The 16,344-nt window shown below is 46.0% G+C and overlaps 1 protein-coding gene across 1 annotated transcript in view; it reads left to right on the forward strand.

Moving 5' to 3' along the window:
• The window catches only part of Efhd1 (EF-hand domain family member D1), a 47,279-nt gene that overhangs the window by 27,606 nt on the left and 3,329 nt on the right, over nt 1–16,344 (forward strand). Inside the window, exon 3 of the mRNA XM_048428920.3 lies at nt 7,766–7,900. Within this exon, the coding sequence (XP_048284877.1) occupies nt 7,766–7,900 (135 nt within the window). The remainder of the gene's footprint in view (nt 1–7,765; nt 7,901–16,344) is intronic.

Genomic DNA, 16,344 nt, shown 5'->3' on the forward strand with positions numbered 1-16,344 from the left:
TGCCTATGAGCCACTTTGCCTGACTGCTTATATAATGTTTTTCAGTGTGTATAGGCTTTATTGGAAGACTTAGTGATGTTTCAGTTGGACATGATGTCATATAACTAGTGACAGCATCCTAATGACAAGATGATAGAAATAGACCATTTTCCGCTTTCCCGTTGTAGGGTCTGAATCAGCCAGGCCCTTGGGATTGAGAGCAGTACTCTTTTATTTTTTCTTTGAATTCCAACACTGACTGATGACTTAGACATCTTTCTAGCAAGAGCAGTACTCTGAACCACTGAGCCACCTCTCCGGTTTCCTCTCTCCTGTTTCATTCCGAGGCCACCCATAGGTGATCCACCTGAATCTAAGCTGCTTGGCCATCTTTTGGTTAGCTACTGTGTCTCACAGACACGGACAGCCAGGGCTTAGAGATCACTAAAGCAGTTTTGTCAGCTTTTGACTCCTGTGAGAAGCTCCAATGACATTCACATCAATCCTTTGTGAGCTCCAAGCCCTGTCTTGGTCCCACGTCTAGATTGTCCTGCATCTGTGGGCTGTATAAGGACATATGACCATCTAGACCTCCCCCACAAGCTTTACCCTGCTCTGTGATTTGCTTTGCTCTGTATACAACAAGCCACCTGCAGGCAGATTTCAAGCTGTCAGAGCAGTGTGTGTTCCTTGAGAAAGTTCTTTTCTGGGAAGCAGAATCTATCCCAGGCTGGCTTCAGACATTTGATTCTGCTCCTTCAGCTCCCCAAGTGCTGAACCTATAGACTTGTACTACATGCCTGGTCACCTTGGAGTACTGTTTTTTTTTTTTTTTTTTTTGAGACAGAATCACACTCTGTAGTCTAGACTAGTCTAGAACTCACTGTGTAGCCCAGGCTGACTTTGAACACATAACAATCTCTCTATATTAGCCTCCTTAGTGTTAGAGGTTATAGGCATGTATCACCATAGTCCACTGGGGTGTGTGTGTGTGTGTGTGTGTGTGTGTGTGTGTGATATTAGGGGTGAGGAGAGTTAAGACAGGGTCTTAAAGACATTGTTTACAAATTGTTACATGAAGAGCCGGCTTGTTGGTGTATCTGTCTCGTCTGGCACCCCATAGCCGGCATACCCCAAAGAAAATCACACACAGGACTCCATAAGATTATAAACTGATTGGCCCATTAGCTCAGGCTTCTTATTAACTAATTTTTACATCTTACAGTAATTCATAATTCTTGTCTGTGTTAGCCATGTGGTTCAGTACCTTTTCCAGCGGGGCAAGTTACATCTTGCTTCTCTGTGGGTCTGGGCAGGAATGGTGGAATGGGCTTCCTCCTTCCTAGCCTTCTCCTGTTCTCATTGCCCCGCCTCTACTTCCTGTCTGGTTGACCCACCTATACTTCCTGCCTGGCCAATCAGCGTTTTATTAAAATATATGATTGACAGAATACAGATAATTCTCCCACATCACTTCCCCCTCCTTTTAAAAAAAAAAAACAAAGGAAAATATTCATAGTCCATTTGTTGGGAATGTGGGCATAGTATTCCAGGCTACTTCTGGCTGGTTGGGGGTGCTGATAATCTTATGGGGACCTAAAGAAAATTTAGAGTTATAATCAAGTCCTAACTGGAGTATCCTGTGAGACCTGATCATCTCAGGCAGCATCTTGAATCCGTTCTGGATGTAGAACTCAGACATCTGGGTCATCTGTTCCTACTGGAGATTCCTCAGGTGGTCTTTCTTGATCAAATTAGATTTTTCTTAACTCAGAATGAATCCATAGCCTCTCATTTTCTGTGGAAACAAAAGCAAAATCTCTTCTCCAAAGTAATATACCTTTTGACTTCAATTTTGACGTAAAGGTATTTTCAGAATACCTATCTTGAATTAATTCAGCAGCATTTTTTATAAACACATATCTTTTAGTAGCTGTTGTTCCTTCCTCATCTTTTCTGTGTATTTTTCATCTTTGTGTGGTTTTATTTTCCTCTTTTTTTATTTTCATTTTTATTTTTTGAGACAGGTTCTCTGTATGTCTTTGTCCTGGAATAATTCTGTAGACCAGGCTGTCCTTGAACTCATGGAGATCCATCTGTCTCTGCCTCCCCAGTGCTAAGATTAAAGGTGTGTGCTACCACACCTTGAACCTCACCTGGCCCGGACACAGACAGGATTGACCGATAAATAGCTCTTTCTCTATTCCGTGGGTGGTGGTACATGGCTGTTCTTAGTTGATGGAGCGATTTGTCTGGTTAATTCCAATAATGAACAAGACTCTGGCATGCTAACTAGTTATGCGACCCCCGAGCGGTCGGCGTCCCCCAACTTCTTAGAGGGACAAGTGGCATTCAGCCACCCAAGATTGAGCAATAACTTCTCAGAGGGACAAGTGGCATTCAGCCACCCGAGACTGTGATGCCCTTAGATATCCGGGGCTGCATGCGTGCTACACTGACTGGCTCAGCATGTTCTGTCTTCCCCACCTACCTATGTTCTGACCTATCAGGCCAGGCAGTTTTTTTATTAATTAATCAATGAAAGCAACAGATAGATAGAAGACTCTCCTACATCAACAAATTATTATTTTATGATGTCTATATGTACATCTGTATATCACGTGTGTGTCCTGTGCCTTGGAGGCCAACTCTCCCCCTTCTATTATGTCATCCCAGGGCTTGAACTCAGGTTGTCAGTCTTGGCAGCATGCACCTGCTGAACTATTTGGCCAGCCCACCCTTGGGGTCTCGCCATATCCTTTTTCTATAGTGCATTACCATCTTTGTCCTAAAATAGGTAATGTATGTCTGTCCCTTACAAATGAAGAGCGCTAACACGGGAAGTATTATTTGCACACCGCTAGCCACAGTCACGCAGTTCCACATTCCCTCAGTCTTAGGGCAGTGTCCACAGGCTTGTGGCCGAAAGAACTTCTGCACTGTGCTGCCTCCCTCTGCCCTCAGCCTTTGTTCTCCACCTCTCCTTCCCTCCCCCTTTTTCTCAGAGTCACAGCTCGGACATTTTCCAACTCGACACCATGCCAGCCTTTGTGGACTATAAATAGGAAAACAAACAAGGCTGGGCAGTGAAGGAGACCGCCAGGCAAGGCAGTGAGGGACTATAATGGCCGAAATGGGAGTGCCTGGTATGCTGGATGCTTTCGGGTTGAATTGGATTTTCTTTTTCTTTTCTTTTATGGCTGGCTGGCTTTAGAGACCCCCGAGTTAGGATGGGGATGCTGTGGTCATCTGGCAGAGTGAGCTTCCAGTGTCTGAATGTCTTGGACCTCAGGGCTCAGAGCAAACAGTGCCGGGAAAGGCCCAAGGGGTTCGCTAACGTTTCTGGTTCACGATGCCCTTCTGTGAATGTGACAGTGTCACCTCCGCTTACATTTAAAGTTTTTTGTTTTGTTTTGTTTTGTTTTTGTCTACTGTTTCGTGTAAGGGAAGGGGTACATGGGTGCCACAGCACACCCGTGGATGTTAGAGGACAACTTTCTTCACGTGGACCCTGGGGACCAAACTTAGATTGTCAGTCTTGATGGCAAATACTCTGAGCCATCTCACTGGCCCTGCCTCCACTTTCGAGATGGGAAACCTGAGTCTTGGGGAATGGAGAGTCTCTGGATGCTGAGCTAGGACAATGCTCCCTCCTTCCTGAGTCCTCTGCCTGAATCTCTGGGAAGTGTTGCTGTCGAAGGTAGCTCTCCTCCTGGAGACCTCCAGTAAGTGAAGTACTTTGAGGACAGTTAGGTGTTTGGCCTGGTTTCTTTTGTTGCTTAACAGATCAACCCAGCTTGGATTATTTAGGAAAAAAAAAGTTTGTCTGGGCCTGTAGTTCTGGGAGACCAAGGGCATGGATGGCACTGGCTTCTGCAAAGCTCGTGGCAGAGGCCATGTGCAGCTTGACCTCAGGGGGTCGGCACAGGGCAAGTGTGGAGGCAAGGTCATCATGGTGTGAGAACAGGAATGTACAGTCTAAGAAAAGCATCCTCCCTCTCAGTGGCCTATTGGCTTTCTTATGGCCACCACCTCTTCACACTGTTGGATTAGGGACCAAAGCACCACAGGAGCCAGGCGCTGAGGAGCAGGCGTTTACTCTCCCACTGCTCACAATGCTGAGGTCCCCATCTCTAAGGAGAGCAGAGAGAACCATGACAAACGCAGCAGTCGCGGCCATCCCCACCCGCCTGGCCTCCATCCCATTACTGGATGTTGCCTGGCCTCCTTTAGCAGACTTGCTTCCTCTCCAGCCCATGTGCTGGCTCTAAGAATCTGCCGCAGACTGAGTCTTTGCCGGCCTCTAGTGAGAGAGTTGGAAGCTGCAGGTGGGTGAATGAGGTGACATTTCTGTTCATCCTGAGAGCTCCAGGGAGTCCCCGCACATCTCACTTCACCTCTGGGGTTGGTCTTTACCAGTGTCCACAGCAGAGGGAGGACCGAGCAAGAAACGCAGGCTCAAGGCAGGCTTCCTAGCAAAGAGGATGTTGTAGCCCCGGGAGCCAAGACAGTGGAGTCGGGATTTAGGAAGCCTGTTGATGTGGTTGACTATCTTTCAATAAAGGCATTCTTTAGGGAAGAAGGCTGTATTTTCCCTCTGTACATGCTCTCGGTAGCATCTGAAAACCTGGAGAAACCGCTTTCAGTGATTTGGACCCATCCATTTATAAATGGGGGGTGATGGTATCCCTAGAAATTGCATGGTGCTTAGATAAATCTGTAGTTTTTAAAGATTTTTTTTTATTTTATGTGTGTAAACTTTTTTAAAAAGTTCATTTTATTATATATACAGTGTTCTGTCTGTCTGTATGCCTGTGGGCCAGAAGAGGGCACCAAATCTCATTGTAGATTGTTGATGGTTGCAAGCCACCATGTGGTTGCTGGAAATTGAACTCAGGACCTCTGGAAGAGCAGCCAGTGCTCTTACCCTTTGAGTCATCTCTCCAGCCCCATGTATAAATATTTTGCCTGCACGGCTATATGTGTACCTAGTGTTCACAGAGGCCAGAAGAGGGTCTCAGATCCCCTAGAATGGCGTTAGGGATGGTTGTGAGCCACTGTGTGGGTGCTGGGAAAGAGCCTGAGTGCCCTTAACCATGAATCCATGACTTTGTTGCTCCTCCCCAACTTGTAGATTTTTGTGGGGGCAAATCCTGACAACCTGAATTCAATCTTGGGGACACTCATGGTGGATAGAACAATAAAGTTGTCCTCTGACCTCCATGTATAATCCATGACATGCACATATACAAAACGAATAAAATGTAATAAAGTAATTTTTTTAATTTATTTATTTATTCATTTATTTATTATGTATACAATATTCTGTCTGTGTGTATGTCTGCAGGCCAGAAGAGGGCATCAGACCTCATTACAGATGGTTGTGAGCCACCATGTGGTTGCTGGGAATTGAACTCAGGACCTTTGGAAGAGCAGGCAATGCACTTAACCACTGAGCCATCTCTCCAGCCCATAAAGTAATTTTTTTAATTCATAGAGTTTTTGTTTTGTTTTGTTTGGGGCTAGAGTTTCATACTATAGCCCATGCTGGCCTGAAACTCTTGGCAATCCTCCTACCTCTACCTCCTGTTGTGTGTAAACCAGCACGCTAGCTTTATAAAAATACTTAAAGAAGGGAACTAAATAATTAGAAAGTAGCCCAGGTAGAGAGGGTCAGGTAGAGGAGAGACTGGTATTTAAGAATTTATCCTGAATACAGTTGCCCTCTAAGAGTTTCTTTGTTCGGACCACACATTTTGAATGTAGGGGAAGACAGCGGATTACACAATAAATGTGGGGCTTACTAAGTAACTATTTAGAAGAAAATAAGGTTAATGATTACCTTCGCAATAGAACAGAATACATTGCAGAGATTAAATATTTACATGTTTTTTTTTAAGCCATAAAAATACTAGACAGTAACATACCTGACTGTTTATGTAACCTTGGTGTTGGGGAAGGTTTTTCTAAACCTGTCTCTGGTAAGAGGAAAGAAAAACATTTGGCAAATTTTATGTAAAACTTTTCTGAGTTAGAAGATACCATAAAAAAGCCAGGAGCTGGACAGTGGTGGCATACGCCTTTAATCCCAGCACTCAGGGATGCAGAGGCAGGTGCGGCCAACCTGGTCTACAGAGTGAGTTTCAGGACAGCCAGGGCTACATAGAGAAACCCTGACTCGAAAAACAAACCAAAAGAAGCCAGGAATAGCGGCGGCACACACCTGTTGATCCACTCACTCCAGAAGCCAGCGCTGTAGTATCCGGTGAGACCAGCAACATAGTGGGATCCTCTCGTCTTAAAAAGATTGGTAAACAGAGCCAAGTGTGGTGTTGCACACCCTATCCTAGCATTCCAGAGGCCAAGGCAGGTGGATCTCTGTGAGCTTGAGACCAACCTGGTCTACAGAGTGAGTTCTAGGACTATGTAGAGGAACCCTGTCTCAAAACAAAACAAAGACTAAAAACAAATCAAAACAATGGACAGGGTTGGGGAGGTGGCTCAGTGGGTAGAGACACTTGCTGTCAAGCCTGCTGACCTGAGTTCGATCCCAGGGCCTCACACGGTGGAAGGCGAGAATTGACTTACAAATTATCCTCTGACCTCCACATATGTGTATAAACAAATGAAATAACCATAGGCACAGCCTACTTAGATGACAAGCGGCAGAACTAAAGCATTTAAAATAGACGAAGGCCTACAAAGCTCTCCTAGTAAGCCACAAGAAAGGTAGGCAGTCTCATGCAAAAACAGAGCAAGTGAGAAAAACAGAGGTGGCTAAGAGATATTAAAAAGATGGGGTGGGGAGGAACGGCAGTGAGATGGCTCGCGTGGGTAAAGGCCAGGCCTGATGACCTCTTGAGTCTCAGGGACTTACATGGTGGAAGAGAGCCAACTCCTGCAAACTGTCCTCTGACTTCCATCTGTGTACCATGGTACACACACACACACACACACACACACACTGAACAAATGAATGAATGAGAGGGAGAGAGCAAGTCAGGCATATGCCTTCAATCCCAGCACTTGGGAAACAGACAGACAAGTGGATTTCTATGACTTTGAGGCCTTCCTAGTATATAGATAGCCACTTCTAGGCCAGCCAAGTTTGCATAGTGAGACCTTGTCTCAAAGAAGTGAATAAACGCTAGGATTACAGGCCTATACTGCCATGTTCATGCAGTATTTACTAGGAATTGAACCCCGGGGCTTTCTACCACCTGGGCTAATCTGCAGCCTTATTATTTGGATTTTTGAGGTATAGATTCCCATCAGTGGCATTGCAGGATGGGTCAGAGAACAATATTTAATTCAATTAATTTATTTGGTTCTGGGGATTTACACATACTAACCATTGCTTTACCACTGAGCTATGCCCTTAGCCCCTCCCCCCTTTTTGGTTTTGATGATCTGGTAAGGGACAAAATAATTCTCCATGTATACATAGATATAAATGTCCTTCCCAGGAAGGGGAGATGACTAAGGGTGCTTGCTGCTCTGGCAAAGGATCCAAGTTTGGTTCCTAGTCCCCCTATCAGGCAGCTCACAACTTCCAGGAACCGCAGCTCCAGGGGGGCCAGCGCCCCTTCTGCAGTCTGTGGACACGTGCATCCATACATGCACACACACCCCATGTGCACAGAATTAAAAATAAATCTTTTAAAAAACCCCACCCTTTTCAAATGCTTGACAAGAATATCATTTGCTCAGGCCAGAGGGTGTATTGCACACGTGTTGGTGAGATATCTGGGGTAACAGTAACCCTCTGGGCCTCTCCCTTCCGCAGTTCCTGCTCATTTTTCACAAGGCTGCTGCCGGTGAGCTGCAGGAGGACAGTGGGCTGCTGGCACTGGCCAAGCTCTCTGAGATCAATGTTGCCCTGGAGGGTGTCCGAGGTGCCAAGAACTTCTTCGAAGCCAAGGTAAGTGTCTGTTCCTTTCCTACCCAGCCTCCACTCTTCCTTGACCCTGCCCTGGTGACAGGCACTTCCTGTCCCATTAGCTCATGCAGGACAAGATTGTACTAGGAAGTGAGAGTGTGTCCTCACAGAAGACACTGCTCACAGGCTCAGGAGGGTTTGTTGGTCCCAGGCTCCAAGGCAGACTCCCCATCTAGACCTTGATTAATTCCACAGCTCCCTTCTTTTCCATCTTTTTCCATCTGGGGTGGAGTACTGGATCGATGCTGCTCTAGAGGACTGGTGTTTGGTTGCCAGCACCTTTATTGAGCAGCTCACAGTTCTCCTAACCCCAGTTCCTGCAAGTTCACTGAACACTGAGGCACCTACCCAAAGCTAGCTGCTGCCGTCCTTGTCTCTGCAGGGCACACATGCAGACACACACACAGGAGAGCCCCTTTACATCTTCTGCCAAGCACAGCAGGGTGCAGTGAGATGGGCGCATGCCCCCTACCGGGTAGCCTAAGAGCAGCTCTGCCTCTGGTCCTCCTTGCTCCACTGGCATTGTTTCCATTTGTACTGCAGAGATACCAACAGGATTAAGTGAGCTTGCCTGTATAGTGTTATTTTTGCCTGGCTCGTGGGGCGCAGTCAGCATGTAGTCCGAAGTTGTCAGGATTGCAAGCTTCTCCTGTCATTTGCCAGCCTATGGGAGACTTTGAGTTTCTTCCATTAGCTTACCCAAGGACAGAGCAACCTTGGTGACATCCTGGCCTGCTTAGAGCTCTAAACAGAACTCCATTCTCACTTGTCGATGAGGCTGCTCGGAGATACTCTGTTGGCAAAGACCAGCCAGTGCATTGACTTCTGAAACCCAGGAGGAAGGGGACAGAACATTTGTTTGCCTTCCTTGGGGCCCACACAGTGTGGGGAAGAAGGCCATTTACTTGTTGACATGGGAGTAGGGCTGAGGAAGGGGTCCCTTCTACTGTGATGGAGCCTCTCCATCCGTTAGTGCCTTCACGTTTGCCATCTCTTGAGACTTCTTGGGAAAGGTCCTAGGACTGAGGCCCAAGAGTAGCAGGGCAGTTCACTGCCAAGATGCACCAGGCTAAGTGCTCTAGGTGAAGCCCACGGGTCCCTGGGACTCTCTCATCTGGGCACGCAGGACTTGTCATGACTTGCCTGTGATCCTTGTTCCAGCCCCATCCAGTCCTTCAGACCTTGCTGGGAATCTTCACAACCGATCCTCAGAATCTGTAGCTCCCTTTGCCCAGAGCAACCCCTCAAGGCCTCTGTTTGGAAAACTCTTGCTTCCTTTGAACCACCTTCGAGGGCAGCCCACGCCTGCCTATCCAAGCCTGGGAAGGCCCCTGTGCAGGCTGTCCAGCCACAGGTGGAACTGTTTTGTATCTGTTCAAGGTGCTCTTGGACACTTGCAGGGACAGTGTCAAGTTAATATGCTGCCTCTGGAATGTCCCCCCTGCTGAGGCACCTGCGCACTTGGTGGGGATTTATCTGTAACACTGCTGGGGATTTACACACACTGAACACAACCTAAGCCTCGGTTATTAGCAGTGAGTCCATCATGGCGTGACCGTATGTTTGCTTGCTCTGTAGCCATCAAAGGTGAGATGAGGCTGTGCAATATGCGTACACAGATGTCCAAAGGAAATCAAGCAAAATAATATGTGGACACCTGTCTTTAAATACCGAACACAGCCTAGATAATTACGTATGAAATTATTAGTAATAGTTACGTCAAGGGACTCACTTTATACTTCTGGAGTGTTGTAGCCTTGGTGCACATTATTTTTACAAGAAGAAAAGATGAAACGTACAAAACAATAAACCTTTTCCTACTTGCTGTGTTTATAGGTCTGCCTCCTCAACCACACTCAAAGGCAGAGTGGGCGTGTTATCTTTGTAATTACAGCGCCTGGCGTGTAATGGCCCTCAATAAACGTTTGCATGAATGACGAAGGGAGAGAAGCAGCACTTGGATTTGGGAGAGGCCGCAAGGGAGATGACACTGGTGACAGATGCTCTCAGATGAATAGGGATTCACCTTGTAATCAAGGGAGGGAGGCGTTCTGGTCACGGGAACTGCAAGCGAAGGCTCCGAGGCATGGAGGAGGACTGGGAGTCCCAGAGGCTGAGGAGAGAACGTGGAATTGTGTGAGGGGAAAGGGCTGGGGCCACAGCTGGGAAAGCAAGACAAGATGCAAGTATGGAGACCTAGGAACTGGGCCACCACGTCCTACCGTTTGTTATGAGGTAGCTGTCTCTGACTGAGAAGGTCCTTGGAAGTAACCCCCAGGCTGAGGGATACCTGCAGACTGGCTGCCCAGGCCCAACCCACATCTCTTTAAAACTTTTTTGGGTGTGTGGGGGTTGGGAGAGTTGTCAAGAAACAAGTGGTTGGTCCAGCACCGCAGGTGGCGTCAGGCACAGCCAGGCTGGGGTGGTGCAGCTACAGGGACTGGATGGAGAGCCCTCAGAGCTGTTTGGGCAGGTCTCACACTAGGAGGACCGTCGTCCTAGGAGAGGTTTCTACAGGTGCTTGGGGAGGAATATCAGTGTGTCCAGTGTTGTGACAATGGGGCCAGGAACCACATAAAGACACACACCTTTAAAACTTTGGTGCTCGTAACTGCCTTATTGGGAGTTTGGTGAAGACCAGCATGAGGTGTGCATTGAGGAGGGGAGCTGAGATATTTGTATCAAGAAAGCCCCTCCCCCAAGTTGGAGTGATATGAGGAGGAACTTTGAAGATAACTTCAGGCACAGTAAAGACATGGATGAGTTTGCTGGGTATGGTGACAGCTGCAAATGGTCCTCGACCAGTGGCCATATGGAGGCTGTAAAAATATCCATCTTTCTTGGAGGTCTGTGTGTCTTGCGGTGGATTATGAAGCAATTCTTCCACTTCCTATACCCACCGTTGACAATAGCTGAGATGTGGCTGTCCTCATAGCCCCTTCCTGGGGTCAGGAGTAGTGGGATCAGGCTCCACATGCCAGGTGAGCTTCCCATAGGAAGAAAGAAGGGGAAAAATAAGCTCTATGACACCCAGTAACGCAGAGGTCGGAGCCACCTTCACAAGTACATGTTGAAAAGAAGAGAATGGTCAATAGTGGATCCTAGTGGTGGCCGGACTGTGGGGAAGGCTTTGTATTATTTAGGTCTTCAGGAATAAGAAGGAGTCATCAGAGGCCCAAGGGAATACTGAAGAAAAATGTTCATTGCTGGACAGAAGCAGTTTGGGCTTTTAAAATTTTATTTCTGTTAATTATGTGCATGTATGAGTCTGTGACTATGACTGCAGTTGCCCAAAGAGTCAAGGAGGTGTCAGATGTCCCTAGACTTACAGATGGTTTAGAGCCTTCTGATGTGGGTGCCGGGAACCGAACACAGGTCCCTGTGGAAGAGCAGTGTGTGCTCCTGACCTCTGAGCCATCTCTGCAGCTCTAGCAGTTCTTTCCTCCCGCCCCATGGGTCCTACAGATTGAACTCAGATTGTCAAATCTGACAGCAAGCAATCTGGCCAGCCCTCAGTAAAGATGTGTAAGGGATCAGCTTCACCCTATTGAAGTGACTGCTTTAGGATGCACCTAGCAGGAGGAGCCCTGAGTCTCCATTACAGATGCCTGAGCAGGTGAGACGGTAGCTTGGGATTAGTAAGAACATTTTTGTTGACTTTGCAGCCTCAGAGAGAAGTCAGTATGTTTTCCTATCAGGGAGAAATTGTCTAGGAAACATGGAAATAAAAAGTAAGATGACTGAGCAGATAGGTCATGGGGTGGGGGTTTAGGGTCGGGGTGGGTTATAGAACCCAAAGGCAAGATTTGTGGTGGAGGGGATGATAGATTCCTGGGTGAAGAGATGGCAAGTTTCCCTCTTCTGCTGCCCTAGCTAGGAATGGTGGAGGGGGGTGTGTTGGTATTGGATTAGACCCCTCCAAATGCTTCAGGTTCATAGACCAACACCCTGGAGACAGGTGTTATTGTCCTGTTTTTGTGTTTGGCTTGCGACAGAGTCTCCCATAGTGTAGTGCAGGCTGACCCTTTTGATCTTCCTGTAGTCACCACCGTAGTGCTGGGAATACAAGCATTTGCCACTGGACCCAACTGTGGTCTCATCTTGAAGATAAGGATGCTGAAACTTAGACAGTAGTAGCTCCTTGGTAAACATTTAGCAACAAACTGTGTCTTGTAACCCTAGCATTCAGGAGGCAAAGGTAGGAAGGTTAAGAGTTCAAGTCCACTATGTACAGAGTTCCAGATTTGTCTGGGCTACAGGAGACCCCATGTTAAAAACACAAACTGCATATGTTTGTTATAAATTCTATAAATAACATATTTTACTTTATACATCATACTTTACATAAATATTGCTCCTCAGAGGTGCTCTTTCTGGATTCTTGCATCTGTTGTCTGTTGCCAAACTGTGGTTGCAATGGACAAAAGAAAGTAGTCTCTAGGACTGGAGAGATGGTTCAGTGCTTCAGAGCACTGGCTGCTTTCCCAAGGACCTGGGTTTGATTCCCAGCACCTCCATGGCCATTTACAACTGTCTGTAACTTCAATTCCAGGACTTCCAAAACCCTCTTTCAGCCTTTGCATGTGTGCGGAGCACAGACTTACATGCAGGCAAAATAACCTGAATATATAAAAATGGTTTTTTTAAAAAATTGTTTCTGTATGAACGTTGGTTCATAGCTTAAGGAAAAAATTCATAAAGAAAACATGTATACTGCAACTTCAGGCAGGGTTTGATGGTGCATGCCTAGAACCCCAGTCTTTGAGAAGCTGAGGCAGGTGGTTTGCTGCAAGTTTGAGGCTAACCTGAGCTACACAACAGGTACCAGGATTGCCAAAGCTACACAGTGAGGTTGTGTCTCAAGGGGGAAGGTGGGGTAAGTGTCGCAGCTCTGAGGGGAAAGGTATCCTAGCAGTCAGGAGCCAAGGAATGTCGTGAAGTCACACTGCACAGCAAACCTCTCACAAGAGGGTGACTCAGGTGAGGAGCAGCAGGCAACTGAGCAGGAGACAGGCTTATACTGGGTCTCTTGGGGGAGGAGTTTTCCAGGGTGGGGATTGGTGAGATTTCAAGTCCTGAGCTTGCAGCAAGCCCAGAGACAGGTAGGTTTTTGAGCTCAGAGATTGTTTTTTCTTTTGGGGGGGGTATTGAGACAGAATTTCCTTGTATAGCCCTGGCTGTCCTGGAATTCACTCTGTAGGCCATGCTGGCCTGGAGCTCAGCTTGATATTTAGTGCTGTAAAAAAATAGGCAATAATAAAGATTATAAATAATATACATAAATAAAAATGAGCGGATGCAAAAAGATCATGTCATGATTATTTTCTGAAGCTGCTGATTTTGAGAACAAAATCAGACAAGAATCACAGGTCGTGAAAAGTTTTATTTGTTTTGGTTTTGGTTTGGTTTTTCGAGACAGGATTTCTCTGTGTAGCCTTGGAGCCTATCCTGGAACTCACTCTGTAAACCAGGCTGGCCTTGAATTCAGAGATATCTGCCTGTCTCTGTCTCCTGAGTGCTAGGATTAAAGGCCTGTGGTGGCACAGGTGCATTTATTATGTGTACAGTGTTCTGCTTGCGCTCCAGAAGAGGGCACCAGATATCATTACAGATGGTTGTGAACCACTGCATGGTTGCTGGAAATTGAACTCGGGGCCTCTGGAAGAACAGCCAGTGCTCTTAACCGCTGAGCCATCTCTCCAGCCCTGTTTTTATTTTGAAACAGGTTCTCATTATGTAGTTCTGGCTGGCCTGGAACTCTCTGGGTAGAGCAGGTTATCCCCAGACTTACAGAGGTTTGCCTGCCTCTGCCTCTTGAGTGCTGGGATGAATAAGTTATGTGCCACTACAGCTAGCTAAGAAAAAAAAAATGTTCATATTAAGAATTGTAGCTGGGAGGGGAAAGAAGAGGGTCAAAATACATTGTATGAAAAAAGTTTTTAATTAATCAAAAAAGAGAAATGTAGCTGTGCAAATCTTAAATCAGGACCCTGTGTGATGGTGCATACCTATAATCCAGTACTTCAGAGATCTTAAAATAGCAAGAAATAGAATATAATGATAATATTTGGGGAGAGTCACTCTAGCTGTAAGTTTAATGTACAGTAATGAATTTAATAGTAAGAATTACTATTACTGTTGGGGTCTAAAGAGCTCTGTCAGTAAAGAGCAGGTACTGTTCTTCCAGAGATCTTGAGCTCAGTCTCTAGCACCAACATCAGGTGACTTACAATCATTTTCAGCTACCTCTCCAAAGGATCCAATGCCTTCTGACTTCCCACAGGCACCCCCCCCACACATACACACACATGCAACACACACAATTTAAAAATATTTTTTTAATTAAAAAAATTTTGTATATATTTCCTGATACTAGGATTTGAATTCATGGCCTTGTACATGCCGAGCACACAGCGACTTCTGAGTTCTACCTTATACCCAACACCAAACAATGCTTAAACTAGATCTCACATGATAGTAAATCCTGTGGATGGGCATTGGAGCGAGCCCAGCAGTCATTGAAATAGGATGGCTAATTAGAGATAGGACCAGGCGGTGGTGGTGCATGCTTTTAATCCCAGCACTCGGGAGGCAGAGGAAGGTGGATCTCTGTGAGTTTGAAGCCAGCCTGGTCTACAGAATGAGTTCCAAGATAAGATAGCCTCCAAAGCTACACAGAGAAACCCAGTCTCGAATTAACCCCCCCCCCAAAAAAAAAAGAAAGAAAGAAAAAGAAAAAAAGAGGGATAGATAGATGTCTTCCATGTGGGATTTCAGCACATGAGTAATATAGAAACATTAGTGAACTACCAACAAAAGATGCCGAGAACAGCTGGGCCTATGGGATGCCTCTCAAGCTTAACTACTTGGAAAGCTGAGGCTTCAGTTTGACCCTGTCTCAAAATTTGAAAAGAGGTCCAAGGATACAGGCCAAGGGGAGTTGCCCAGTCTTTGGGAGGCTCTAGGCTCAGTTCCAGGTACTGCCAAAATAAATTAATAATACATAAATATAAAAGAAACCTTAAAAGACAAAGAAGTTAAAAATAAATGTAAAAGACAGTTGACTAACCGCTTAGGTAGAATAATTTGAAATCCCTGCTTTACGTCCTCTCCTAAAATAAACGAGGCACTGGAGAGACTTATGGTTAAGAGCACTGGCTGCTCTTACAGAGGACCTCCCTGGCACCCACATGGTGGCTCACAAACATCTGGGACTCCAGTTCCAGGGGATCCGATGAACTCCACAGGCATCAGGAAGGCACGCATGCGGTGCACATATATGCATACATACATGCCGGCAAAGCACTCATACCCATAAAACGAAATTAAAAATCTAAAATAAAAGTGTGTATGTGTGCGCGTGCACACCAAAGAACCAAATTTTTAAAAGTCAGGTATGGTGTCATATATCTGTCATTCCAATATTTGTGAGGTGGAGGCAGGAGGATCAAAAGTCGAAGGCCAGTTTGGGCTACACAGTGAGTTTGAGAGCCTGGGCTACGTGAGCAAAATACAGAAGATCCACGTGAGAAAACCACAAAAGTATTAGAAAGAAATACAGAAAAACGGATTTAAAGTGTTGGATGTATTTAGAACATTGGAGGCCTGCTTAGATGTGATAGAAAAGGCAAGAGTAAACGGTTGATAAATTACATCAAGATTTTAAGCACTTGGGGGCCTGAGTTTGCTTAAAAGACCAGTCAAGGTAGGAAGAGACAACAGAAAGATTATCAGCAAAGAATTAATATTAAGTTATATAAAGAACCTCAAGTTGGAAGAGGAAAATGGCTGAGCGTGAAAGTGGGTAAGTGATCCAAGTGGGTGATTCTCCAGGAAGGAAATGAGAGGAGGCAACGTTTGCCTATCAGATTGGCAAGAAAGCGAGGATGATCGTGGCGAGCTCTGGCCAAGTGTGTATGAGACTGTTTCTGTCTGGTCCATGATGGTGGGGTGCAAACCGGAACAGCTGCCTTCAAGGGCTGCATGGTAGTCTTTGTTAAAATCACACACACACTCAGTGTGCCGTTGAGGGATGGTACCAAATATTTATACCACAGAAAAAAGTCAGTTCTAGAAGGGAGAATTTTGAAACAGTTGAAACATGTCTCGTGTGTCCTAGGCTCTCTTCAAACCGGGTATGTAGCCAGGGATGGCCAAACACTTCTGATCCTCTGCCTCTACTTCCTGAGGTCTGGAGTTATATAAGCTTTTGCCACTGCATACAGTTTTATGTAGCACTAGGGACTAATACGGGGCTTCATGCATGCTAGGCAAGCACTCTACCCACTGAACTCCTGATACGGTATTATTGAAGAGAAATCAAGTTTAAAAAAAAAATCACAGGGGCTGGAGAGATGGCTCAGTGGTTAAGAGCATTGCCTGCTCTTCCAGAGATCCTGAGTTCAATTCCCGGCAACCACATGGTG

This window comes from Myodes glareolus, chromosome 1, assembly GCF_982192425.1.
Source record: "Myodes glareolus chromosome 1, mMyoGla1.1, whole genome shotgun sequence".
NCBI lineage: Eukaryota > Metazoa > Chordata > Mammalia > Rodentia > Cricetidae > Myodes > Myodes glareolus.